The 25,803-nt window shown below is 59.1% G+C and overlaps 1 protein-coding gene across 3 annotated transcripts in view; it reads right to left on the bottom strand.

Annotated features, from left to right (window-relative positions):
* Window positions 1-4,415: 4,415 nt before the first annotated feature.
* Window positions 4,416-25,803, bottom strand: part of RRBP1 (ribosome binding protein 1) — a 65,004-nt gene continuing 43,616 nt past the window's right edge. For 2 of the 3 annotated variants that reach the window (XM_058684810.1, XM_058684809.1), the window contains 20 exons: window positions 25,126-25,278; window positions 24,291-24,409; window positions 21,756-21,909; window positions 19,408-19,546; window positions 17,406-17,584; window positions 17,234-17,259; window positions 14,403-14,493; window positions 13,491-13,583; window positions 10,958-11,050; window positions 10,793-10,876; window positions 10,548-10,637; window positions 9,748-9,840; window positions 9,241-9,312; window positions 8,582-8,677; window positions 7,933-8,016; window positions 7,349-7,456; window positions 6,532-6,615; window positions 6,170-6,268; window positions 5,546-5,689; window positions 4,416-4,990 (listed from right to left, as the gene is read on the bottom strand). In XM_058684810.1, the coding sequence (XP_058540793.1) occupies window positions 4,952-4,990; window positions 5,546-5,689; window positions 6,170-6,268; window positions 6,532-6,615; window positions 7,349-7,456; window positions 7,933-8,016; window positions 8,582-8,677; window positions 9,241-9,312; window positions 9,748-9,840; window positions 10,548-10,637; window positions 10,793-10,876; window positions 10,958-11,050; window positions 13,491-13,583; window positions 14,403-14,493; window positions 17,234-17,259; window positions 17,406-17,584; window positions 19,408-19,546; window positions 21,756-21,909; window positions 24,291-24,409; window positions 25,126-25,278 (2,040 nt within the window). In that variant the 3' untranslated portion in view covers window positions 4,416-4,951. The remainder of the gene's footprint in view (window positions 4,991-5,545; window positions 5,690-6,169; window positions 6,269-6,531; window positions 6,616-7,348; window positions 7,457-7,932; window positions 8,017-8,581; window positions 8,678-9,240; window positions 9,313-9,747; window positions 9,841-10,547; window positions 10,638-10,792; window positions 10,877-10,957; window positions 11,051-13,490; window positions 13,584-14,402; window positions 14,494-17,233; window positions 17,260-17,405; window positions 17,585-19,407; window positions 19,547-21,755; window positions 21,910-24,290; window positions 24,410-25,125; window positions 25,279-25,803) is intronic. The other variant, XM_058684811.1, reaches the window with a different exon arrangement.

Here is a 25,803-nt window from a genome sequence, read left to right as displayed (position 1 = left end):
ATGCATGGCTGTGGGAACGGAAGGATTTCAAACTGGTACAGGGATGTAAGAGAACGTAAACGTCTCCCAACACTCCACTCTTACAGCAGAAATTGGGAAGATGCTAATAGTTACTTGTTATCTCTACCTAGGGGAACTTTTGAGAGATTCTTACTGGATTCCTGAGGTTGGGGCCCAAGAATCCTGCTAACAAGGACTCCAGGTAATTCTGATGCAGAATTAGAGTTTGAGACCTCAGCCAACACTGGTGAGGAATAAAACTGGCAGGTGTACTCTGCTCTCAGCAAACACATTTACATTTTTACAAGTGTAAACACATTACAAAAATGTGTTTGTGGAAAGCTGACTAAAGTGATACTCCCTTGCCCTGGGAAAGAAGCAAATAAAGCCATTGCTAACAAATACAGAGCTTGACTGTGAAGTTCGTTCTTTCAGGGAATATTAATCCCTGAGAAAATAGCACAGCGACTCAGATAATAGAATTAGGCTCAGTCGAGTGGTTTCCTTTCTGCAGAACTGCCCAGAGTGCTGGCTCGTCCACACACACAGGAAGGGCAGCTTCTGTTTCTTGACTGGTTTGTTGCTCTTGGGACTAACAGATTGGATATGCCCAGGGACACATCACTTTCCCGTGATCTGGGCATTTCTGAAACACGGCAACACTCTCCAGACCAAGTTCCAGCTGAGCTGCAGCTAGAAGAAGGGTCATTATGGTTGACCCTTGAACAATACAAGTTTGCACTGTGTGGGTCCATTTATTTATGGATTTTCCTTATGATTTTAACAGCAGCTTTACTGTAAGAATACAGTGTACAATACACATACCTTGCAAAATGTATTAATCTGTTATTGGTAAGGCTTCACGTCACTAGGAGGCTATTAGAGTTTTTGGAGGAGTCAAAAAATGTAATACACGGGTGCCTGGGTAGCTCAGTCGGTTAAATCCTGACTCTTGATCTCAGCTCAGGTCTTGATCTCAGTCGTGAGTTCAAGCCCCATGTTAGGCTCTTTGCTGGGTGTGGAGCCTACTTAAAAACGACAACAAAAAAGTAATACACAGATTCTTCACTATGCAGGTAGGGGTATCTTGCCCCTAACCCCCGAGTTGTTCAAGGGTCACCCATAATTGCATTGTGGCTGCAAGAGGGTGAAGTTCTAGGAGCCAGAGTTTTGGTGGAAGGAAGGCTTGTGTAACTTGAGCTGCATCTGGCTGGCCAGGTCTGCCCTTGAGACTTCCCCAGCCCCTAGCCAGTGCCCTTGGTAGGCAGCCCAGGAAGGAAAGTCACACAACTTCTACTGGGCAGCCCTGGGGCTACAATTTGGATCTCTTGTTTTCTGTCCCTAAGCTATTCCCATTGTATCCCAGGGGAGTTCCTTGTTTCTGACATCTGGAATTCTGAGGTTAATCTTGTTCGGTGCCAGGGATGAGACTGGAACTGGGGCAGGAAAGGGCGAGAGTTCTTTTGGGCTTTGAATCCTATTAGACCCAAACCTGAAGGAAGCTTAGAAGACATTTATGGAGGGTGTCTGGTGGTTTCTAAAACCTTGTGTTTTTGCTGCCTACAGGCCAGGCATCCTGGTGTGTATACATTTTACTAAATATCATGCTGAGATGACCAGAGGAACTTAGTCACAAGAGTCGCTGCTGGCACGATGGGGCTCCCAGGTCTGGAGATGGCTGTTTATGGGCTGTGTGACCCTGGAGCTTCAGGTCAATTCCTGGAGCCTCTGAAGGGTGGGGTGTAGACTAGATGTTCTCAGAACTCTCCCACTTGCACTGTCGGGGGTCTCCGATGGCAGTGGCAGTGCTGAGCCCCGGCTGTGGCCTCTGTGAAGCCTGACCTAGGGGAGAGCATGGCTTCTTGTCAGCAGACTGGCGGGCCAGCCAGTGCTCTAACCGAGCCCGGGTGACTCCTGCCTCCACATTGAACTTAGCAAGTGACTGCAAGAGCCGGTTGTCCTGTGCTGCACCGATACTCCATTTGCAGGACGCAGAGCTAGGAATGGCCGGGCCGATGAGCCAGGCTTTCAGGGCATCTGTGCCATGTTGACAAACACGAGGTGCCTATCAGCCTCCTGTTCTAGCATCTACCAAGGGTGGCTGTCTCCGATATCTTCCTGAATGGCTCTTTCTTCCTTCCCCAGCCTGGTGATGGAAGCTTGCCCAGGAACAGCCCTGGTGAGGAGGCCAGGCAGAGGCAAACCCTATCAGGCTGCTTGGCGAACTTGGGTTCCCTTCTGCTGGGCCTCAGCGCTGCGTGGCACATTTGCTGGGGCGTGTGGAGCGGAAGACTGACGATGGGCCCTTAAAGCCTGAGTGGCAGGTAGTCTCTGACATGGCATTTTCAGAGCCCCCAGGGGCCCCACACCCTGCCTTTGTTCTACCTCCTCCTAACCGGTGGACACTGGGCCTCTTACCACGTGGTTTGAGCAGGGGGTAGGGCTGGAGCCAGAACCCAGGGAGCAGCTGCCGCCCTGTAATACCCGAAGGCGGCAGTTTGGTGCCCCCAGGTCTCTCTCCGTGCCTTTCTTGCCCCAGAGCCCCCCCTGTTCCTGTGCCTTCAGAGGGCACCTGCCCAGCATAGGGGTTCTCAATTCTGCAGCATGGCAAGGGGATGGAACTTACTAGAAATGTAGGCTCACAGGGCCCGGTGACAATTCTGAGGCGGGTGTCCTGGCGCAGGGCCAAGTCTGGCCTCAGTTTTCCAACAGGAGACTGACCAGGGCCCCAAACCACTTGCCATAAGGCCACTGTGTCAGCGGGAGGAGGGTTGTGACTCCCCCCATAGGGCCAGTCCTCCAGCACAGAATCCCTGCTCCTCGTGCACAGGGGACACGGAAGGTACAGTGAGGGACCACAGGTTTGGGGGGTGTTCAGTGGCCACTGTTCATGGGGTCCATGGACTCCACAACTCTTCTCCTCCAGCTGGCCCTCCAGGCTGCATGCTGCACTGACAATAAGGTGGGTTTAAAACCTGCCTTGCCTTTTACCAGGTGAGCTTTCCCTTCTGTGGGGATTCTTTGTAAAATGGCGGGGGGGGGGGGGGGGGGGGCGGGCGGTATACCGCCCATGGGTTCTGAAAAGTTTCACGTGAGAACCAAGGGCAGGGCTGGGCATGTGGTCAGCATCAGATATTACCAGTCACTTCTGTTCAGTCTCCTGCCAAAGCATGGGCTTCCTCTTTCCACGTAAGCCCCCTCCAGAGTTCTAGGACAGGTAGGATGGTGTCCTCTTAAAAATGTCACAGCCCCTACTGCCTTACCTGTCTGGACACCTTGTCCTTTGTAACCTGGCTCTACAAGGCCCCCTTGACCTCACTTCCTGTCCCTGCACCTGCCGTCCCCTTGGCCTTGGGCCTTTCTCCCCTCCCCTGACAAACATCTCCTGCTCTGGTGAACTCCAGCTTAAGCTCACTTTTCTGGGGAGCCTTCCTCAAACTCCCAGCATCCTTTATGCCAATACCGTTGCAATACATAGGTGCCACATAGCATGATTAGGTGGCCCCCAGGAGCCGGGACCAGGTCAGGGTCCTGCAGATTGAAGGCAGTACTGCCTGGCCTCGGGAGGATTGCTCAGTGCAGAGGCTGCTGGCTTGAGAATATGCTGCCTGGGTCTCAAGGTTCCCGTGACGGCCACCCACAGAAGTGCCCTCTGGTGGGTTTGACTCCTGACATACGGAGGTCCCAAAGCAGGCAGTGGAGGCTAGTTCTTGCATTGCCCTTCTTTGGCACCCTCCCCATTGTGCTGGACCTGCTGTGAGGGTGTGCGCCCTCCCCCTGGCCAATCCAACTCCTGTCACAGGCCTGAGGCTCAGGAGGGTGATGAAAGGGGACAGTGCTTGCTCGAGGCAACCCCTTAACAGGACTGGTTGATGCCACCAAGCCCCAGGCTGCTCAGATTCACCTGCTTGCTCCTGGCTTGGTCCCACCCATCCTGGGACCCGACCCCTCCAATCCAGGTGTTGCTCAAGCTCGATTCCCACTGCTTCCTCCAAGACCACGCTGCCTCCAGCTGCCAGACACAGTGGGTCTTAGGATCTTGGCAAGTCTGGGCTGGCTGCTCCAGCTCTGGACCACCCCCCTGAGGCACAGAGGAGCGTCCAAGCCTCAGTCAGGACACAGATTCCCTTGCTCGTTCACAGAGCTCACCCTGGACAACAGCCTAGGCCACCCGTGGCCTGCTTAGGTAGCCTCCGATTCTCAAGGGTGGGGGCAGCGGTCAGCACATCTGGTCACCGGGTGCCATGACCGGGAGAAGTGCTGGGGGAGCCCCCAAGACAGCTGCAAATCTCCTGATTTCAGGGGAACCAAACAGCACACTTGTTCTTCCCCTGAGGGAGACAGCCCCTCTTCGTTCCTCATCCTGGGCCCAGCGGCCAGGCCAGGGAGCCCCAGCAGACCAGACGAGACCGAAGTGCCGGGCGACAACGTTGGTTTTAATGGCATTAACATCCGGAGGTCATACATCCGTTCTTGCTGGCAACTTCTCCCAGGGCTGAGGGCTGCTGCCTCGCTGGGCCGGGCTGTGACCCTCCAGTCTGTCCCACAGCCTTTGAGACTCCTCACCTGGCCCCGCCCGCCTCCCACTCCCCAGCCCAGTGAGAGAAAACAATTGCACTGATTGACACACGGGTCCCCAGAGGCCCCAGCCTCCCCAGCTCACACCCTGGGGTCTGTCACGGAGCTGATAAGGGCTTTGGCGACTGCTCGGTGGTGGTCCAGGCCTGGTCCTGGGGAATAGTGTTTATCAAACGTGACAAAGGTTCTTTTACAAACAGGGGTCTGGAAGATCTATTTCTGTGATTCTAAGAGACTCTCGTCTCTAATGGCTTCTCTCAGAGCTACTGGAAGTTGGGCCTGGATAACGCTGTTGGTCGGTTTATTTATCTGTAAGGAATGTGTAAGGCATTTTGGTAAGTTGAACAGTAACTTCTCTTCCCGCAGAGGAGACTCAGACAGAAGTGCCCTCCTTTGAGCTGCTACTGTCCTCCTGCGAACAAAGGTGGGCAGACGGAAGGAGAGGCTGGGGTCAAAGAGCCAAGGCGAGCATTCACCCCGAACTCCTAGGGACCTCCAATCACCCCTTGGGATTAACACCCCCCCACCACTCCAATACTTTCAGAGAACACCCAGCCCAGCAAGTCTGGAAAACCAGAGTGGACTCCGGGGGCTGACAGGAGCCGGGGACATAGGAGAGGGAGGGCCTTGAGTTGGGTGAGGACCCTGGTCCCCCAGGCTGCAGAGCGAGGACTTAGCTGGCAGTGGGGGCCAGAGACGTACTTCCCACCAAGGGGAGCCACAGGAGGGCAGGCGCTGGGCCCAGCAGGCTGAATGTCCTGCCACCCACTTTCAGGAGTCTGACCCCACCACTTCCGGCCCCCAGGCCTGGCTCTCCCATCTATCCTGCGTCCTGGGACTCCTGGGGCTCCCACAACCCCACCTGGCCCTTCCCACCCTGACTCCCACGGGGTCTGCTCTGCTCTGGGCCAGGGCCCAGCTCTGGGGATGGGGCAGCCGAGGCCATGGTTGGGGCCAGGACACTCACTGTTCTGTCCAGCTGCTCCTGCAATTTCTTCACCGTGTCTTTCTCCTTTGCCAGTTGCTCCTGGGTCGTCTTTAAAAGCTCCTGTAATTTGGTGGCAGCGCGTCCCAGGTCACTGGTTAACTTCTTCTCTTTTTCTAGTCTCTCCTGTGGGTGGTCACAGGATCAAAGGAGATCAGCTGTCACGTGGCACACAGCAGAAAGACCACGTGGCTATATGCCCGGGAAGCCGGAGTCTTCCAAAGGCGGCGGGAGGATGTGATCTCCTGGTCACCCAGAGATAGGTCTCTGTCCCAGCTACCAGCACTACCAGTAGAGCTTCCTACGACACGGGGCATGTCCTACGGCGTACTGTGGCTAGCGTGACGGAGGAACTGAACTTCCAGTTTTGTTTAATGTAAACAGCCCCGCTGACTGGTGGCTGCTGTGTGCGACATCAAAAGTTTAGACATCCCGCCACCCCCATCACCACCAAATGAGGCTGGACCCTGCCCGAGGGGCCTCAAGATGGCTCCCACCGCACGGAGTGACAGTGGGAGATGGTGGCAAGAGCCGGGGCGGGAGAGGTGGTGCTCCTTTCCTGACCCCACCCTGAGCCCTGGAACAGACCCCCCGGGCCCCCTCTACCTTCAGCTGCGTGGCCTCCTCTGCTTCTGAAGACTCGAGGGGCCCCATGCTGCGGAGCTTCTCCAGCTCTGCCTGCAGCCGACACGCCGAGCTCTGAGCCTTGGTGTAGAGAGAGGGCAGCGGGGCATGGGCGGGACGCCATACACACCCCACAGGTCCTATAAGTCCGCCTGGGGACGCCCACCAGGAGGGGATTAAGGCTGTGGCCAGGGAGAGCAGGCGGGACCCACACGTACGGGGCAGGGGACTGTGTGGCACCCCCCTCCCCACCCCAGGAGGGACAAGGCCAGACCGCCCGGCAGACCCCGGCCCATACCCCCACTGTCCCCGACACCCCGAGGGCTACAGAGCCAGGGCCTGACCTCCTCAAACTCGGCCGTGAGCTTCTGCCGTTGTGCCTGCTCGTCCTCCAGGAGGGCTTCCGTCCGCTCCAGCTGCGTCTTCAGCTGCGTGGAAACACCGCACAGACTGTGGGAACCCGGTGAAGGACCCCCTTGGGAACCAGGGCTCCTGGGCAGGCGCCGCCTCCTAGCTCCTTGCGCCCCCTCGGCCTTTCCCTGCCCCTGGCTGCCCACCAGCCAGCTGACAGTCGCTCCTACACTCCCGCTGCGCGGAGACGGTGCCTCGGCCCCCGGGTCCAGGGCCACCACCTCTGCTGACCTCAGACACCTTTCCTGAGACTCACGGCACAAGGAGGCCTCAGAGCCACCGTGCAAGTCCCCGCCCCACAGTGTCGTGCCCACCACTGCCACTCTGGTGACAGGACCCCACCTCCCGCTGAGGGCTCGCAACCACGCCACTTGGGTCCAGAGTCTGGAGGGCAAGCACCCTGCTGTGACGTGTCGGCGAGGGCCCTGGCAGGAGACCAGACTCCCTGACTGCAGGCCCAGCCACCCCGACTCCCTCTTCCCCCCACTCCTGCGCACAACTGTTAAGATCCAGCGCCCGACCCCTCTCCTTCTGGCCGCTTCCCTGCCCCTTCCTCTGCTCTGGGACTTCCTCAGAACCTGGTGGTCCCTCTCGGGGCAGAGCGGGGTGGGGAGAGCAGGCGCTGGAGGCCGCAAGTTGCCAGTGTTTAGCCGGAACAGAGGCCTGCCGCCTTTGCTCTCCAACTGGGCTCGAGGGGGCCCACGCGGGCTGTTAGTGACAGACATCTGGGGACCGGCTCACCGCCCTAACCTCGACAGGGTCCTGCTCTGCTGGGGGGGCCTCAGGGGGGACAGCCGGGGACCCAGCTACGTCACCATCCTCTACGTGGCTCTGCATCTCACTCAGCTGCTGCCTGACCTGAAACAGGGAGGGTGGGTTTGTGCAAATACACAGCCAGACACACGCCCACCGTGCCACGCCCACCCATACATTTGACTGAATGGGTTTGAGCCACTGCTGAAGTGAGAAAACATCCGAGGGCCACGGAGGGCGAGGTAGTGCTGAGCCACAGGGCTCACGGAGATTTGAACTTCCCAGAACCCCTGCCCTGAGCTCCCAGTGCCTTTACGGGGCCAGGCTGCACCAGGGGACGTGTGACTAGAGCCCGAGCACCGGCCCTGGCAGCCACACGCCCAGCTCCGAGTTCTGGGCCAACGCACAAGGAGCCCCTTCAGCACGGCTGATCAAAGCCGGCCCCAGAGGTTACACCGGGGCACACCCCACTCCACCGTGCCGTGTGACCTTGCACGGGGTGGAGAACCACCACTGGCCAATGAACCACACACACGCACACACACCCTGGCACTGTTCCCCTCCCATCCACGCTCACTCACCAGGGCGAGCTCATTGCTTTGTTTCTGGGCTTCACTCTTGGCTGCATCCAGCTGAGACTGAGATTCTAATAAAAGTTGCCTCAACTTGGAGAGAAAATGAATCCAGGTGATGGGGGGAAAAGGAGAAAAGAAAACCAGTTCCTATGAGTTAACACCTACGCACACAAGCTGCTCCAAACCCCGAGAGCATTCTGGAGCAGCGTGGGCCTGGCAGGGGCTCCTCGGCCTCCCCAAACTACGGTTTCTGTCTGAAGACGTGGGGAAGACAGAATCCACTACAGGCCTTTCTTGGATCTTCATTTACAGACCATCTTATAAAATACGGCCAAAAGTTTGAAATCAAACCAGGACTGGGGGGTGGGGGGGTGCCACCTCTGAACAGTCAGTAAACGGTATCAGATTTAAGCCCATTTGCCCCTGAAATGGTGTCCCCGGGCCAGGGAAGGAAGTGGCCTCACGAGGCTGTCCTGGCTGTATGCTTCCCTGTTGGTGGCACGGTCTTTCTGCCATTTGCCCATGACACCTCTCTCAGGTCAGCTGGCCCACGGCCAGGGCAGAAGCCCGAGAGCCCAGACTCTGAGTTCCTATTAATGAGCACCATGGAAGGAGAAACCCAGGACGGGCTGGAGACCTCGCTGGGCAGACTCACCCCTGCCACCTCCTTGGCGTAGCTCTGGCACTCGGCGCTGGAGGCCGCCATGTGCTTCTCCAGCTCTGCTTCCAGATGTGAGGTGTGTTCCCGCACCTGGATACACACACACACACACACACACACCACAGGTCTCGAGTGGGCCAGCAGGAGGCACTGACCACGGGAGACAGGGTGACGGGGCGCAACAAGGCTGGCTGCCCTGGGGTAGGGGCTGGGAGACTTTCCGTGGCCTGTTGGCGATGGGCCAACCAAGGACAGGCAGAAATGAGTCCCTGGCAGCAGAATGCCGTCCTGAACTCCGGCACTCCTGGGCCCAGATGTGTTCCAGACTCCACGGTGGGGAAGAGCTTTTAGATTTCCTTGTTAGGTGGGCACCAGAGGCCCCCTCCGCAAGGCCAGGGCTGACCGTGTCTGCAGAGCCCTGGGGCCACCCGGCGCCCCTCCCACGCCGCAGACGCTGCCGTGTGCCGGGCATCCTGCACAGGCCCCCCGCTATCTCGGGCCACTCTGAGGTGGCAAGTGGCTCTCAAGAACGAAAAGCAGGACGGACGAGATCCCTCCACCCCTCTCAACACGTGTGGTCCACGAGGGAGAAAGAACTACGGTGGCCTCTGTAATGAGGAAAGCAGCCCTCTGGGCAGAGCCCCCGCGCCTACCTGATCTGAACTTTCAAGTTCTCCTCTCAGCTTCTCTACAATCTCTTCGAGATGTGTCACTGTGACCCGTGACTGCAAAGCAAGGGCAAGGTCCCATCAAATGTGAGCCCCTGGTGGGGGAGGGATGGTCCCGGGATGCGGTGCCACGTGTCCCCGGACCCGAGCAGGACGGGGCCCCCTCTCCCAGGAAGCCCAGTGGTGCCCGCCCACCTCACGCATGACCAGCAGCCTCTCCCTAGGGTAGGGGTGGGGGTGCCCTGGAGACGGAGGAGTCGGTGGTCACTCCGTAATCAACACTTTATGTGGCATCGCCAAAACCCAGCGCACTCGCCTCCTGCCTCCCAGGAGACCTGCGCGACCCCATCGGTGCTCCCCTGGTTTTGATGAATTCTGATCTAGCTGTGGGCCTTTGGGAAGTTGTGTCTGAATTCCTAGGGAAGGCGGACCCCCCCGGAGTGACGCCCAGGTCACTGGCTCCAGGCCAGGGTCTCAGGGCCCTTCCAGTACCTTCTGGAGCTCCTCCTCCGTGGCGCTCACTTTGGCCTTCCACACCTGCTCCTCCTCCTCCACGCTCCTCTGTAGGTCCTTGAGCATGCCCTCCTGGGGGAAAGGGACACTGAGGCGGCGCCCCTCTGCCTGTAGACCCTACTCCCATGAACACAACCACAGCCTAGTGCCCCCGGCTCCTCTGGGATGGCTGCCTGGCTGTCAGCGTGGCCCAGCTCTGACTTCGTCATAGTTGTCACATGGGGAGGAAGGCGGGCCACAGTCCTGGAGTGGGGTCTCTGGCGAGTGTGCGAACGAAGGCTGTGCGTGGGCCACGCAGGGGAATGAGGTCTGTGACCCGAAGGACATCACTAGGGTTCTCATCTCCGTTGGGTTTGCCACCAGCGCTGATCTCAGGGGCCCGGGACGGGGTCGGGCAGGAGGTCTAGACCTAGCGTGGCTCCGGCAGTCACACGGACAGTGGCTGCAAGCCGGCCGTCAGCCAAATGCCCACCTCTTCCTTTCCCAGACTGTTCCGTGTCCCGACTGTCTCTGCACCCCCAGCTCCAAACCCGCAGCCCAGCCCTCTCCTCCGCTCAGAAGCAATGAAGGCCTGAGCACCTCCTTCATCCCCTTTGGGGCCCAGGCAGGGGCAACGGCTCGCCCAAGGGCACACAGAGCCAGCGTCTGAACCCAGGGCTCTTTCCCCCAGGGCCACTGGCCTGCCCACTGCCTGGAGGCTCTGAGAGCTCTTTCCTGGCAGCCCCGTGAGGGACACCCAGCCAAGAGCCTTGCCAGAGGCCCTGCCTCTCACACCCTACCGTCTCCGCCAGGATGGTGCGGTACTGGTCACACTCAGCCTGCAGACTGTTCTGGGTCTCCTCAGCCTCCCTCAGCTTGGAGGCCAGGTCCTGAGGGCAGAACAGGGGTCTGGCTAGCCAAGCACAAAGGTTTCGCCCAGCTGCCTGATGAGGCAGCTCCGGGCACCCTCCCTTCCCAGCGACAGGGGACAGCAGAAGTGACCGCAGCGGCCCCGGCAAGGGTGTGTGTCGGCACCTGTGCTTACCGAGGAGGGCTCTGTGCTAGCTGGCGGCAGCTTCAGCAGCTCGGGGCCCTTCTCTCGGAGTTCCTGCAGCCACTCGGTGTAACTCTGCCACAAAACACACGAGGTAGGGCCCGGAGACATTTCCTGTGGGCAGTGGGGTCCCGCGGGAGCCACCTCGCTTCCTACCTGGTGTGCCGAGCCAGAGAGTGCTGGCAGCAGGGCGAGCAGGGCTTCCTTGGTCTGTGCCTCGGTCAAGCTGAGCTGCCTCTCCAATTCCTCCTAGAACAGTGGTGGGCGGGTGGGGGAGGGCAGCATTCAGTTGTGACACTTAGGGCAACCCCAGGGAGTGTTCCTGGAGATGCCCGTCCCCACCTCAGCTCTTCGGGGGAGGGACAGGATCAAAGGAGAAGACAGGTAGCTTCCGTGGGACCAAAAGGGGCGGTGGAGTGGGGGCTCAACCTCAGCAGCCAGGCTCTGGCCACCTCGGCCTGCGCTGGGTCAGTCCTGACAGATCAAAGTGCTGATGGGGAGACAGCAAGGTGCCCACGTGGCAGGTGCAGGCTCCTGACACCCCCCAGCAGGAACCTACCCACCATCGGTTCTGAATTTTGGAGCTCTCCACATGAGCGTGTGCGTGCTCCTGTGTGCGTGTGGACGGCCAAGCTGCTGGGGGGTGGGGGGGGGTTGCTGAGGGGGAGGCAGAGGACAGGTGAATCTCCCAGCAGCCACCACTTAAGGGCTATTGCCAGCCAGGAGCAGCGGGGATCAGGACCCCCACTCCGCAAAGGGAGGGACCCACCCAGAAGGGCTAAGGGCTTGGTTGGGGTCCTGGCTCTTCTGAAGCCTGACTCACACTGGCCAGGCTGCCAGGCCAGACCCCATCCGCCCTCCTTGAGGCTCCCATGCAAAGCGCAAGGAGGACCCTGGGGAGGTTTCTGGCTAAAAGAAAGTCTTATCTAGTATCCTGTGCCCAGTAGGTTGAACCTGCTGCCGACGGCATGGCTGGAGAGCTGAGGGTGACACTAGAACTCTGACCAGATCAGGACCTTCCAATGCTGTTCTGGAATGTGCATGACAAACGGATGCCCCGTCCGCCCACAGCACCCATGTGATCTGTACTCAAGTCTCAAGGGTGGTGACCCTTCTTGGCTCACCACCGATGCAAACAACGCTGCTGGTTGATGCCGGTGGCCTGCTCTGAATCCTTGACCTCATGACCCCATTCAGGCCCCCTGGCCACGTGAGTCCCAGGCAAGGGCCAGAGGACCCAGAGACCAGCTCCTATCAATCTGGCTGCATGACTGCAGATGACATCTCTCATCACAGCTCCTGCATTTGCCACAGAAAGGCCACAGGCTTCCAGGTCACCTCTGAGGAGTCTAACTACAGCTGTTGACCTGAGGCCAGCCCTCCAGCTCCTGCCTTGTCTTGGGGCCTCAACTGCTACAACCCTCAGGCTTCCTGGGAGGTTCATGAAAGTCACTGCAGAGCTCATGATAACAGGACAGACATTCCTTCTGCATGAGCGAGGCTGGGAGGGGAGGGCTAGCTGCCCCGGGGCCTTTCATCAAGGACGGAAACGTGTGGCAAGAGGGGGTGGGTAGGCCTCCCATGGCTGCCACTGCAGGCCACGTCCCCAGGCCAGAGCTCAGTGCTGGCTCCCGGCCCAGGGCTCCAGAGGCAACATGGGGGCCCCAAACATGGAGACACCCACATTCCGCCGAGCTGGGTGGCACAGAGCCCAGGACCTATAGACAGCTTGCTGCTAAAGACAACTTTCCTTCTGCTACTTACGGTAAAGATCAACCACAGGACTTACTGGGCCAGGATCTCATGGGCCCCGAGAAAGTGGCCGGGGAGAAAAACAACTTGAGGACAGCCAACCTCGGGCTCAAAGGCAGTGAGGCCAGGAGGGCTCATAGTCCCATGGCCGCTCAGTCTCTGCACCCTAACGGCAAAAGGCCCAGGTGAGAAAAAGCACCGGGGGGTATGTTCCCCCCTTCACCTTAAGGATAAATGAAGGAGAGGGAGGAGGAGGGTAAGGGGGAAGATGCAGGCGCACAGGGCACACTGTCCGCTGGCCTCGGGGCCCCCAGGCATGGATCTCTGAGGGGCCCCCTGGCACGCATCTCCGAGGGGCCCCCTGGCACAGATCTCCGAGGGGCCCCCTGGCATGGATCTCCGAGGGGGCCCCTGGCACGCACCTCTGAGGGCCCCCTGGCACGCATCTCTGAGGGGCCCCCTGGCACGGGTCTCCGAGGGGCCCCCCGGCACAGATCTCCGAGGGGCCCCCTGGCACGGATCTCTGATGGGCCCCCTGGCACAGATCTCCGAGGGGCCCCCTGGCACGCATCTCTGAGGGGCCCCCTGGCACGCATCTCCGAGGGGCTCCCTGGCATGGATCTCCGAGGGGGCCCCTGGCACGCACCTCTGAGGCCCCCTGGCACGCATCTCTGAGGGGCCCCCTGGCATGCATCTCTGAGGGGCCCCCTGGCACGGATCTCCGAGGGGCCCCCCGGCACGGATCTCCGAGGGGCCCCCTGGCACGGATCTCTGAGGGGCCCCCTGGCACGGATCTCCGAGGGGCCCCCTGGCACGGATCTCTGAGGGGCCCCCTGGCATGGATCTCTGAGGCTCCGAGGCCAAGGCTGCTCTGCACGCGGTTTGTTGCCGACCGAATCTTGACCAGCAGGGGAGTCTGCGCGTGTGGGACTCTGACCTTGGCCTGGGTCAGGGAGCGCAGCTTCTCCTCACAGGCTCTCTCCGCCAAGGCCAGAGCCTCCATGGCCTTCCAGTTCTTCTCTCGGAGGTCCTGGGGGCAGAGGCAGGAGAGGTCAGCGGCCAGGGACGGTCGGCTGCCCACACATCCCACCCGGGCTGCCTGAGCCGGGCTCAGTAGCGAGGGAGAACCCTCCCCAACCCCACTTGGGACCCCAATGGGGAGACTGCCAAGGGACAAAACGTGCTTTCTCTTAGCGCACGTCGCCTGGTTCCTCTGGGGCCAACCACTAGGGAGCGGCCGTGGCACCAGGCCGTGAGGAGGCTCCAGTGTGAAGGAGAGAGAAGAAGACAAGGTCGGCTGGCTCCTCAGAGAGAAGCAGCTCCTGTCACCACCGACCCCTCAGCTGGCTCTGGCCGCACCAGGCACAGGGAGGGCCAGGCGGGGCTCCCGGGGGAAGAGGAGATGGGGGAGCCAGGGAGCCCGGGACCACCTGAGGAGCAGTGAGGGGCAGCCCAGCAAGGAGGATGTAGGGGGGGCTCCGCACCCCCTGCAGAGGAAAGGGGCTTCCATATCCCCTTCTCATGACATTTGCCTCCCTACTCCAAGGTGACCATATGACCCAGACCAGACCAACTGGTACATTCTGACTCCACCATGGGGTGGGGGTAAGGGGGGGCAGGGGGCTCCATGCTTGGGCACGTGACCCAAGCCGATGGGAAGGGAGTCAGCTCTGGGCCTTATGACGGACCCAAAGGGGAAAAGAGGCCTCACCCAAGCCACCAAAGGCAGGCAGGCTTCCAGCCACGAACAGCACAACGGGACATAAAGGGGTAGCCAAACCCTTTCCTGAGTGGTTAGGGGTGGGATTCCCACAAGGCCAGCCTCACACCCACGCTTCTCAGCACTCACATTGTTCTTCACTTTCTGCTGCTCAACTGCCTCCTTGAGCTCGGTGGCCTCCTTCTCCAGACACCGCACCTGGGACTCCAGCTCCTTGAGGCTGAAGGGAGACAGTGACGTCATTGCTGCACTCCAAGGGCCGCGCCACCCCAGGTCCTGCCTCGGGAGTGCCCCTTCTGCTGCCTGGACACCTACCCAGAGCCACTTGGCTATGGGTCAGTCCCCTCCCACTGCCCCCAATCACGTCAACAGAGCACAAGCTTTCAAGGGGAGCCCAAGGAACTGCCTCGGCCCCATCCTCTCCACTCATCCCGAGTGCCCAGGGGGCTGGGTGCAGACCCAAAAGGCCACCAGTATTACACCTGGTGAAACTGGCTGCTGGGACTGAAGAGGTCAGAGCGGCCACAGTGGCCGGAACAGGGATGTATCCCAGACAGTAGGGTTTGGGGGATGCTTTTTCTTCTACTGAACGGTATGTGGCTTCTATTCAACCTGGTCCTGCTCGGTCCCCACAAAACATGTCAGCTGGCCCTTCCCTATGGCCACAGCCACACCTGGCCCTCCGAAGACATGGGCTGGGCCTTCTCAGAGGTCGACTGAGCTAGACTCAGGTGGTGCTGTCACCTGCACACCCATCGAGACTCCGGACGCCACTGGTCTCAGCAGCTCATGATAGGCCAGCAGTCTCTGCAGGGTACAGCAGGACCATCCTTTGTCCAGAACCTAACTCTGCTGAGACCCAAAGGCTCCTCCCTCAGGCCTGCGCCCGGGCTCTGGGGAATCAGCTCCGGGTGACGCCCCAGATGCCATGGGGTTGGCGAGATGTCAGTCCCGTCTCCACATTCAAGAGCCTAGTGGGCTTTGACCACCCTCATCTTCCAGACAGTGAGAGGTTGACGCTGCTACAGATGGACTAGCTGTTCTGAGTCACAGGCTTCAAACAGGGGCTTTAACATGTTGGGTTCTGCATTAAACTTTAGGGCAGCGAAGACCCCAGGAACAGCAGGAACAGGTGAAATCTGAAGTCCAGAAGTGATGAACTTGGAAAGAGGTCCCCCACCCATGGGTGTGCCCACCAGAGGGGGCTGCCAGCAGTCTGGGGGAGGCGGGTGGGGCCCTGGCCACTGCCAGCCAGATGAGGACATACACATCTGCATTTCTTTTCATGGGCCGCGGTCAACAACGTTTTTGCAAAACACCATTCTCACGCACCTTAGGACTGAACAAAACAATTGTGAGCGTGGGCCGCTAGTTGCCCCAACCACCCTACCAGGAAATGGGTTCCCACCGTGGCAACGCCTCACCTGGTTCCTCTCAAAACAGTTTTGGTCAAGGCCTTGAAGTCAGTTGTTGACTTCTTGGGGGGTGGTTTCAGGCCCAAGGAACCTTGACCTCACCCTTAAAGCTGTACTGGGACCCCTCGCAGCAATTCCCTCAAGCACCACCCCCCACGCCCCGCTTCGTGCAAGAGCCTGCCTCCAGCAAACCACCACATGAGCAAACCCAGGCAGGCAGATGGCAAGGACACACTGACAATCAGCCCCCTGGCGGCCGCTGCCTGGGTTCCAGAACATCTGGGTCGGATCACTCATCTCCACCCAGAACAGGATGGCCAGACTTAGACACAACTTCCAGATAAATTCAGAAGGAAATTTAAAAAACCGATTTCTGCCAAACACATCTGCACGATGCAAAAAATTAGAATGAACCATTATTTGCGGTGTAACTTTGATGCCTCAATAATTTGCTCTGTGATCCAAGAATGTGATCTTAAAACACAAAAGCAAAAAAAACCCTCATCAAACACAACTTCTCTACTCCAATAAATTCCAAGAGAAACAAAATTCACGTGAACTTTCTGCAAAGTAGCACAGTGGGAAAGGAACATGGAGAGTTTGGTCCTGCGTCTCCTGCAAGGCATTTTGGGCCCTCTGGCTTCCTTCCTCAGCTCTCAAACCGCTAAGCCTGAGGCTAAGAAACATGGACCACGGCCCGAGGAGGCGCAGGGGAGGTGACTCACTGGTGGCAGCAGCCAGAACAAGGGAACCATGTCAGCTGATGGTCTGGGACATGTCTTATTGTCTGCATAGGGACAGAGGATACCCTTCATGCCTCACCCCCCGTGACTATCCTGTGGAGCCCTGGCCACAGCAGCCAGGACCCTCTCCCAAGCCTGTGGACATCTGTTCAGGGACGCATGCTCCAGAGGTGATGGTCCCAAGGACTCTAAGTCCCCTAACTCAAGCCACTCCACCCAAGTATTGGCTCCAGCCTTTGCAACAGCAAATAAACAGTCCCCTAGCACAGCCTCGTGCTGGGTCACCGAGAGCGAACAAGGTCTGCCAGCAGTGAAGTTGCCTCACGGGCAATCCTGTGACTTGGGTCAGCTCTCAACTGCACGGACATCGCAGATCTGTGCAAAAAGCTGGAGACCTCCTGGGTTCTCTAGATGGGTGTGTAATCACGGCTGCTACCTGATTTATGATCTCAGTCCCTAAAAAATCCTCGCCTTGTAGACATGGAGACCCTCCGACCAGCTGAGTCACAGATGGATGGACGGACAGGAGGGGGCAGAAGGTCCTGAAGCCCCCACCGAGCACCTGCCAGTCTCCACACAGCTGAGCCTTGTTCCTCGAGAGGAGGCAAGGAGCTCTTTGCAGGGAGGCCTTATTTTCTGGCCAGGCCTGTTCCCTGTCCTCAGAGCCACCGGAGGGAGCAGGGAAAGGCAAGGGCCTCTGAAGGGGCTCTTCCCCAGGGAATCTGTGCACCCTGCTGGAAGCCCTGGCTCCTGGGGTCCTGGCCACCCCACGCTAAGGCTGCGGGCCTCCGCTTCCACTTACTGGGCCTGCTGCTCCACTTGGCTGGCCTGGAACGAGAGACAGAAAGCGCCGCGGTCACCATGAGACTGGCCTCGTGTGGCGACTAGTCAGGATGGGGCCCATCCACGGTCGGCCCTCTCTGCTTGGCAGGGTGGGACTCGGCAGCCTTCTCCCTCCCCTCCCGAAGGCTGACCTGGGCGTCCTGGGTGTCTCGGGCCTGGCCCGCCTCCAGCAGGGCCTCGATGGACCGGATTCTCTCGGTGAGCTGCGAGTTCTCGGCCCTGGCCTCCTTGAGCTGCCCGTGGAGACCACTCAGCTCCTCACACTTGCTCTTCATCTCCGCCTCGGAGGACTGCAGTTTGCTGTGCAGCTCTGAGGAGAAGCGTGCAAGGGTGGGTGGGGGTGGGAAACGCCGGCACGGCCACCCCCACTGCCTTCTGCGTGCGCCCAGGCCCGTAAGACACACTTGTGACCACCGGGCATCTTAGCGGCTGAGGGACAAAGTCACTCTGGCTTTTGCTCCCCAGCGCACACTGGGGTGGAACGAAATGCCCTGAGATCACTCATGGGAAAATGATGCCGCTCTGAAATGGATTCCAGCTGTAGCTGCTGAACTTTTGTTCTCTGGGACACTGGCTCATATCAGCTGAGCTCTGCTTAGGCAACTCGAACCCAGCACTCCCGCCGACCAGCCTGGTCTCCTCATCTGGCTGCTCTGCTCCTCCGTGTCCCCACTTCTCACCGGCCAGCGAGGCCTGTGGGTTCCACATCCGCTGTCTGCCAAATCCCTCCCCGGCCCACCAGCACCCTGGAGCCACCTGGGCCCAGCCTGTTGCTTTTGGCCGGAATGACTGCAAGAGCTTCACGCCTGCTCCCCTGGGCCACTCCTGCTCCTCTGGTCCAGTCTCCACTCAGCACCGGAGCATCCACAAGTACAAGGGGCTCATGCCATGCCCATCCCAGATGCCCTGAGTGCTCCCAGCACGCTACACCTCACAGGGAGGGCCACCTGGGGCCCCACACTGGCCGACTGCCTTCTTGTTCCAGTCACACTTGTTGATCTTATGCCTCTGTTTCTTGTACGGGCCAAGTTCAAGTTCATCCCCATTCTCGGGGGCCCTGTGCTGGCCGTTTCTGCCTCTTCCCGGTCTTTGTGAGACCAGCCCCTTCCTGTCATCCAGACTTGGCTTGAACATTCCCTCTGCCTCAGAGAGGGCTCCTTGACCACCCAATCTAAAGCCACACCTAGCCCATTAGAGTGAGGTCAGCAAACGAGGCCCAAGGGCCATCTCTGGCCCACTGCCTGTTTTTGTAAGTAAAGCTTCATTGGAACACAGCCAGGTCTGTCTGTTTATACGCCGTCTAGGGCTGCTTTTGCATTATGACAGCAGAGCTGAGCAGCTGTGACAGACCCTGTGTCTGGCCCACAAGGCCAAAACTATTTACTAGCTGCCTCTTCAGAGAAACAGAATACTAACCCTGCGTTAGGTCATGCTGGCTGTTTGAAGCCTGTAGAGCACAGGGCTGGTTGATGCATGGCCCCGCACCTGACTACTGTCTCTCCTGCTAGAATGTGGCCCTGCTGCCACTGCTTTACTCCTGGCCGAGCTCTGGGTGCCTATGGCAGTCGCTTAGGAAATACTTGTGAGCAAGTGATTATGGAGTGGTCACTGGCCTCGTCTGCCCTATTTCTCCAGGGGCCCTCAGCACCCTCACTTGGCCACATTCTTCTGATTACGAAGGTTACCTGTATGTAGGCCTAGGGGGACCATAGGCCCCACCTTCCAAACCTAGCTTTTGGGCTGAGTGAGCCAGGACAGGTCCAGAAGGAGTCTGCTGAGAAGGTCGACAAAGGCCTCAGGGGTGCTGCGGCTCTCACCCACAGCCGATGCTCCAGAGGGGGCCCCATGGCAAGGCAGGCTCCAGGCGGTGGCACCTTCCACGCCCCCGACTCCCCAGCCCCGCTCTCAAGCTCCGCCCCGACACCTAGTCCTTGTTGGCTCTGCCCGCCTCCTGCCGAGACCGCCACCTCACGACCACCTGAGGGGCAGAGTCTGGGATCCCATGCTGCCCTCACTCGCCAGCAGGGCTGGTCATCTTATGGGCTCTGGCCCAGCAGTGGGGCCAGGGCGGTGTGTGGCCCCACATCTGGCACAGACCCTCAGGCCCGCTGGGAGCCAACAGGCCACCCTTACCGGCCATTTGCTGCTGCTGCTCCTGGGCCTTCTCGGCGTCCACCCGCAGGCTGGCGTGGCTGGTCTGTGAGCGGCACAGTTCCCGGCTGACCTCATCCAGGCGCTTCTGCAGAGCCTCCTCACTCTCCTTGTGAGACACCTGGGGACCGGGCACAGGGAAGGGGGCCGTGAAGATGCCAGAGGGAGGCTGGCCCCTCAGCTGATTCTGACGTCGCAGACGACAGAGAGCTCTCTCCATCCTGCCAACCTACCCCAACAGCCTTTATCAAATGCTCCTGCAGGGGCGCCTGGGAGGCTCTGTCGGTTAAGCATCTAACTCAATTTCAGCTCCGGTCACCATCTCACAGTTCGTGAGCTTAGCCCAGAGCTATGCTCTGTGTTGACGGTGCAGAGCCTTTTTGGGAATCATTCTCTCTCTCTCTCTGCCCCTCTCTCCTCTCTCAAAATAAACAAATAAACTTAAAAAAAAAAATGGTCCTGGATTTCAGGGCACCTGAGTGGCTCAGTCGGTTGAGCGTCCGACTTCGGCTCAGGTCATGATCTCGCGGTCTGTGAGTTGGAGTCTGCTTCGGATTCTGTGTCTCCCCTCTCTCTCTGCCCCTCCCCCGCTCATGCTCTGTCTCCGTGTCAAAAATAAATAAACATTTAAAAAAATTTGAAAAAAAAAAATGCTCCTGGATTTCTAAAGTCAGTTTACCCACTGGAAAAAGCCAGGAGGCCACGGCCACCCTGGCCCCTCAACAGTGAGTTCTCGGTAAGGGGTCCCAGGTGATGAAGCGCAGTCACAGAAAGGGAAAAGCCCCGTTTTGACTTCAGTGTGACACAGAGAGTTGCTTCCTGCAACCTAACCCTCCAGAAAAACCTGGGGACCTCCTGAGTTGGCCCCTCTAAGGTTCGCATCTGTTGAGTTCTTGTTCTGAGCAAAGGACTACTGTAGGCATTCTATGTGTGCATCAGCGTGGTGAACCCCCAGCCAGCCCACGGGACAGGTACTACTGTCACACCCTTTTTCAGGTAGGGAAAAAGGCTCCAAAATCCCCAGCAGACACTGGGGGCTTCACTGTCAGCAATGGGACAACAGAGGAGGCAGCCACACACCCCTGCCTCCTTCACCACCTGCAGTCATCCACTCCCAGAATCTCTGGTGTCAGAGAGGAAAGAGGGGACTCTCTGCGGCCCCAGGCAGGGGACGACAGCCCGAAGCCTGAGAGGGCAAGAGACGCTCCGAGTCTGGGGCTTACTGGTGAGGGCCAGCCCCAGGCTTTGACCCCTTAGAAGTGGCACACATAACAGTGACGAGCTGGGTGCCAGAGGGGAGGTTCCAGCCCCCGAAGCACAGGAACTATCCCGAAACCTTCAACACATGATCAGGGCTAGGCCCACCCCAGTGAGCATCTGATCTCACTGGTGTGGGTGGGCCTGCTTTAGGTAAAAATAGCAAACACCAAATCATCCATCTTGATGCTGCCCCAATAATCCACACTGTGTTTACCTGTCCGTGTTCCTTTTTGGTCCCTCGTATACACCCAAACACTGGTCTTACAATTTCACGTCTGTCGTTTTAGTACCTTCCACAAGACTTGTGCTTCAGCCTAACTTCAATGGCTGAGCCGCAGAAGGGCCCAGGGCCCTCCGACCACCAGGACTTCCTCCCGCAGGTAAGTTAAATACACAGCAGACATGATAGCAAGGCTCCCCACATGTGGTCCCCAAACGGGCTGACTGGGGCATCCAGAAGCCTTCAGGGCAACAGGGAGCAAAGCCCTTAGGCTGAGGCCACACTGGATGTTGCCCAGTGCACTTTGGGATGGGGACAATCTTCCTCCTCTGAAGGAGAACAGCCACTCTCCGGGGAAAATGACAGCTCTCAGGCCACAGCCGGAGGCTGAGAAGGAAGCATACCAGCCCAGCCTTGAAGCCCGAGGCTGCAGGACCACCGGTGGTGGCAAACGTGGAAGGAGAAACAGCTCTGGGGCCAGACCTAGGGGTTCAAATCCCACTTCTGTGTGAACTTGGGACCAGTTACTTCTTGGTGCCTCAGATCTTGTAATGGGTGACGACAGAGAACAATGGCACCTACCTCCTAGGGTCCCGACGAGAGTTGGCGGGGTCAATGCTTACAGAGCACTCAGGACAATGCTGACCACACTGAGTGCACCCGCTCCACACCACTAGCGATCACTGTTACTAACGAGGCCCGGGCCGAGGGTTCCGGCCATCACGATCACGGGGAAGGGATGACCCGATGTGGCCAGGCAAGCTCTGGCCTGTCCCTGCTACACAAATAGGCTTGCGGGGGGGAGGGCAGAGCGGACTCGGGCGCTGAAGCGGCTGCCACCCTGGCTCACCTGCAGCTGTAGGACCTGTTTCTCAAAGGCGGCCGCCTTGGTCTCCAGAGCCTTCCGCTGCTGTTCCTCCTGCCGTGCGGCCTCTGACTTCTCCACCAACTCCTTGCTGACCTTGCTGAGCTCCTGCCGGAGCTTGGCCAGCTCCGCGTTCTGCCTGCAAGACAGTCACCAGCCCCAACTGATGGACAGAAGAGGGACTGACTGGGTGAGCTCTCACCAGCCCCGAGAGCTCCCCCTGGGTGACAGGGCTGGCAGGCGAGGCTTTCCTTCGGGGCACGTGCTCTTTTACAAGTGGTCATCCACATCCCAGAGCCACTACCAAAGCCTCTCATACTGTCAGTCCTATGGGCTTTGATGTGTGTTGGTCAAGACGTTCTTTTGCCAGCGCCGCGTATGGACCATACAGAGCGAAGAGCAAAATGTGCCCTACAGTATCCCACAGGAACCCCGCCCAGAAAGTCAGAGAAAGTCAGAGAAAAGGCAAGACACTCTTCTCCTCATTGCTGATCTAGGACCAGACAGGCCCCAGATGCAGGCTGACTGGCCTCGACACCCCTGCAGGGCTGGAGTCCATGTGCCCCACTTCCCTGGCAGACTGGACCATGGCCACGCCTGGGGGCCACCAGAGATGGGAGGTTGAGGCACTTTACAAAACAGACTGTTGAACACTGCACAAAAGCTGGATCTCAGGACCGGCGACAAGCACAGAAGTGAAGGAAGGAGACTCGATTGAAAGGAAAAGAAAGGCAGCTCAAGACCCGCTTTCCCCAGTGCGAGCAGGTGATCGGCCCACCAGCCTCATCAGCTCAGAAGACATCTCTCTGAGGCAGGACCGACCGTCCAGCCAGGAGACAGTACTCGGCAAGACAAAGGGGACAGACAAGACTGCCCACAACCCTGCACAGTGGTGTCACACCACGTGGAGGCCAGAAACCTGGCTAGGACCAGCTGCACTCTGCTGGCTGAGGGCCAGGTGGGTCCCACCTCTCTGCACTTGGCTTTTCCCACCTGCACCAACGTGGCTGTCCCAAAGGCTCTCTCTCAGCTCACGCTAAGGCCAAGATTCAAGACCGGAGGGCTTACAGCAAAGGCTAGATTCCAGTGCCCTGGGATAGTGACGGGAAGCTGAGTGGGTGGCCCCCTGGGACTGCTCTGGAGCTCTGGGCAGGGCCCCGGGACACCCACCCCACACAGAGCAGAACTTCCACAAAGGGAGTCGGTGGCCACCGCCTCAGGGTGACAGGTCTGTAGCTTTATGACTTTCCCCGGGACAGAGGCCGCAGTGGATTCTACATGAGTGGAGAAACCAGAGCTCCACTGTTACCTTCTGCTTGTAGCTGCTGAGGAAACCACAGCCACCAACCTCCAGCCTGCTGACAGGCCAGGGCAGACATGAAGATGTGTGCACACGCACACCAGAGGAGGCCTCTGCACAGAAGGCACCAGCCTGGGGAAGGTGGCCATTAGCTCACACTGCCCCGGGGGGCCACCGGCAAGACCAGACGCATGGGCACAGACTCCCCTCCCCGGTCCGGCTCCTGGGCCAACCTTCTCCCCACTTGACTTGCAGCTAAGGGACAGAGGGTACTAGCGCCCTCTACCTTTGTCGGTTCTCCAGGCAAGAGGGGATGCTCTGGGGATAACGCAGAACCTCGGAAAGTCCCTTCTGGATGTTTCAGGCCAAGAGAGGGCAAGGAAATGTGAATCAAAAGAAAACATAGTGGGGCTTCCTCTGGGCCAGCCAGCTGAGACTGTAATGCTCAAATCAGGAAGTCAGAAGAAAGCCACACTGCCCTTCACAGGGTGAGGTCACTGCTGCCCTCCAAGGTCAGCCCCCTACTGGACTCACTAGCCCTTGGAACTCCTGATGGGTGATGCTGAGAGCAAGAGCCCCCCTGAGCAGGCCGGGCCGAGTGCCGTGAGGCAGGACTTACTACTGCAAATGTCCCTTCCAGCACAGGAGATCTCGTCTCCCGGTGGAGAATCCAGGGGCTCAGGCCCACGGTGGGTCCCCACACCACCATCAAACTCTGATCATGGACAATCCGCTAACCCCCAAAATTCTGGGCCACCATGAGAAGTGTTTAAAGACCCTACATCGAGATCCTGTGAAGACAGACGTGGAAAAGTACGTGTTCCCCCGGGAACGCAAGATGCCAGCACCATCCAGGACCTGAGAGGCACCCAACTACGTGGACACTGGGCACGGACAGACCAGACCGGGGTTTGCTGGCTCTCCCTGGCGCCTTGACCACGTGTGAGGATGCCGGCCACGCACTGGAAGGCTTGGCCACTCACAGCCAGACAGGGGGATGGAGTCTCAGGCCAGAGCCCTGAACGGGGAGGGTTGCAAGTGCACAGCCAGCTCCCCGTGCTCACTCACGTGTGGGGCCCATGCCAGGCTGTCGTGCCAGCCCCACATCCAGCAAGAAACTAGAATCTACCTGCAAAGCCTTGAGGCTCGGACACCCTCCCCAGCTCCAGAGCCTCCAGGAGAGCGCCCTCACGGTGTCTGAACGGGAGCGCTGAGCTTACTTGCTCTCCACCTGGCTCGTGGCCTGGTTCAAGGCATCCCTCAGGATGGAGTTCTCTTGCTGCAGACGGGCCAGCTGTGTGTTGGGGCCATTCTCCAGTTGCTCCTGAAGAGTCCGGATCTGCAAAGTCAGCAAAGGGGCATCAGAGTGCCTCTTGGCCTCACAGAGAGCCGGCTTTGGTGGGGAGCGAGGTCAGCGAGGCCCCAGCCCACAAACTAATGCACCAGAGGCAGGGTGACCCCCTGCATGCGCCCCCTCCCTTCCCTCTGCCTTACGGTCTGTAGACTCCAGGCGCTGTGTTAACCACCATGACACCAAGCACATAGCCACAGCCTACAATTACCCCGAGGAAGCCTGTTTCCTGCTCTCTGACCTCCCGTGGCACATCCTGAGCCAAGCAGCAGGGAGGTGGCCATGGCCAACCATGAACAGAGCGCAGGGCCGGGGAGAAGGCACGGGGCTCTGGCCCTGCAGGCAGGCCAGGCTGCTCCCTCAGGCAGCTCGTGTCTCGTTTTATGGCGTCCTCCCAAGCACGAGCGGAGAGGGCAGAGCCAGCATGACTGGGGAGTCACATGGAGGCTGCGAACTTGACCCACGGGAACGGAGGAGACGGGACATGGCACCGGCCACTTGGGACCAGGCTGTTTTCAAAAAGCGTTGTTTAAAATCTATTTTATACCTTCCTGGCTGCTGACGTTCACACACGCGTGGTGGGCTGGCCACGTGAAACGGCCCCTCCCTCCAAAACCAACCCGATTCTGAAGCCAGCTCCCCCACCCTGTGGGGAACCATGTGCCCCCTGGGGCCCCCGGCCGCACCCCAGAGCCACTGCCCACCTTGCCCTGTAGCTGCTGCACTTCCTTGACGTGCTCCCGGTAGCTGGCCTGCATGCGCGCCTGCACGGCTGTGATCTCCTGCTCCCGGGCCACAAGCTGCTTCTTCACCTTGGCCTCCCCGGCTGCTGCCTTAGCCTTTTCTGCTGCCAGCTCCTAGGACATAGCAGAGGGCACAGAGGCAGTCAGGCCAGGGTAGGAGCTTGTCAGACGGGCCCAAGGTCATCACAGCCCAGACATCACCTGGGGCTGGAGGCTTGAGACCCCCTCCCCCTGAGTTCCCGGACAGACCAAGCCAGCCACAGCAGAGAACCCACAGGAGGCAACGAGGGATCTGATCCCTAGAAAACCCTGCTGACCTGACCAGTAGGAGTGGATGTCAGACCTTGGCCATGTGAAGGCAGCGGACACAGGAAGGAGCTATGTAAACAGGACACACTGTCTTGTGCTCTCCAGGACTATTGGCTCGGCCCTGCTGGGGCTACAACACCCTGGCTTGGCTGGGTCCCTGACATCCAGGTCCTGGAAGGCCCACTTCTACTTGAGCGCTTCGTGTCAGGATGGAAGCAGCAGTGAGCCTTGATGGCTGAGCCACACGGAGGGCCCAGGTCTCCACGTGCACCTGATCAGTCCTCCCTCTGCAGCCCAGGGAACATCTGCTCTGGTCAGTGTCAGATGCCC

This window comes from Neofelis nebulosa, chromosome 9 (assembly GCF_028018385.1).
Source record: "Neofelis nebulosa isolate mNeoNeb1 chromosome 9, mNeoNeb1.pri, whole genome shotgun sequence".
Lineage (NCBI taxonomy): Eukaryota > Metazoa > Chordata > Mammalia > Carnivora > Felidae > Neofelis > Neofelis nebulosa.
The sequence above is the reverse complement of the archived record's forward strand: the minus strand, read 5'-3'. Positions and strand labels throughout refer to the sequence as shown.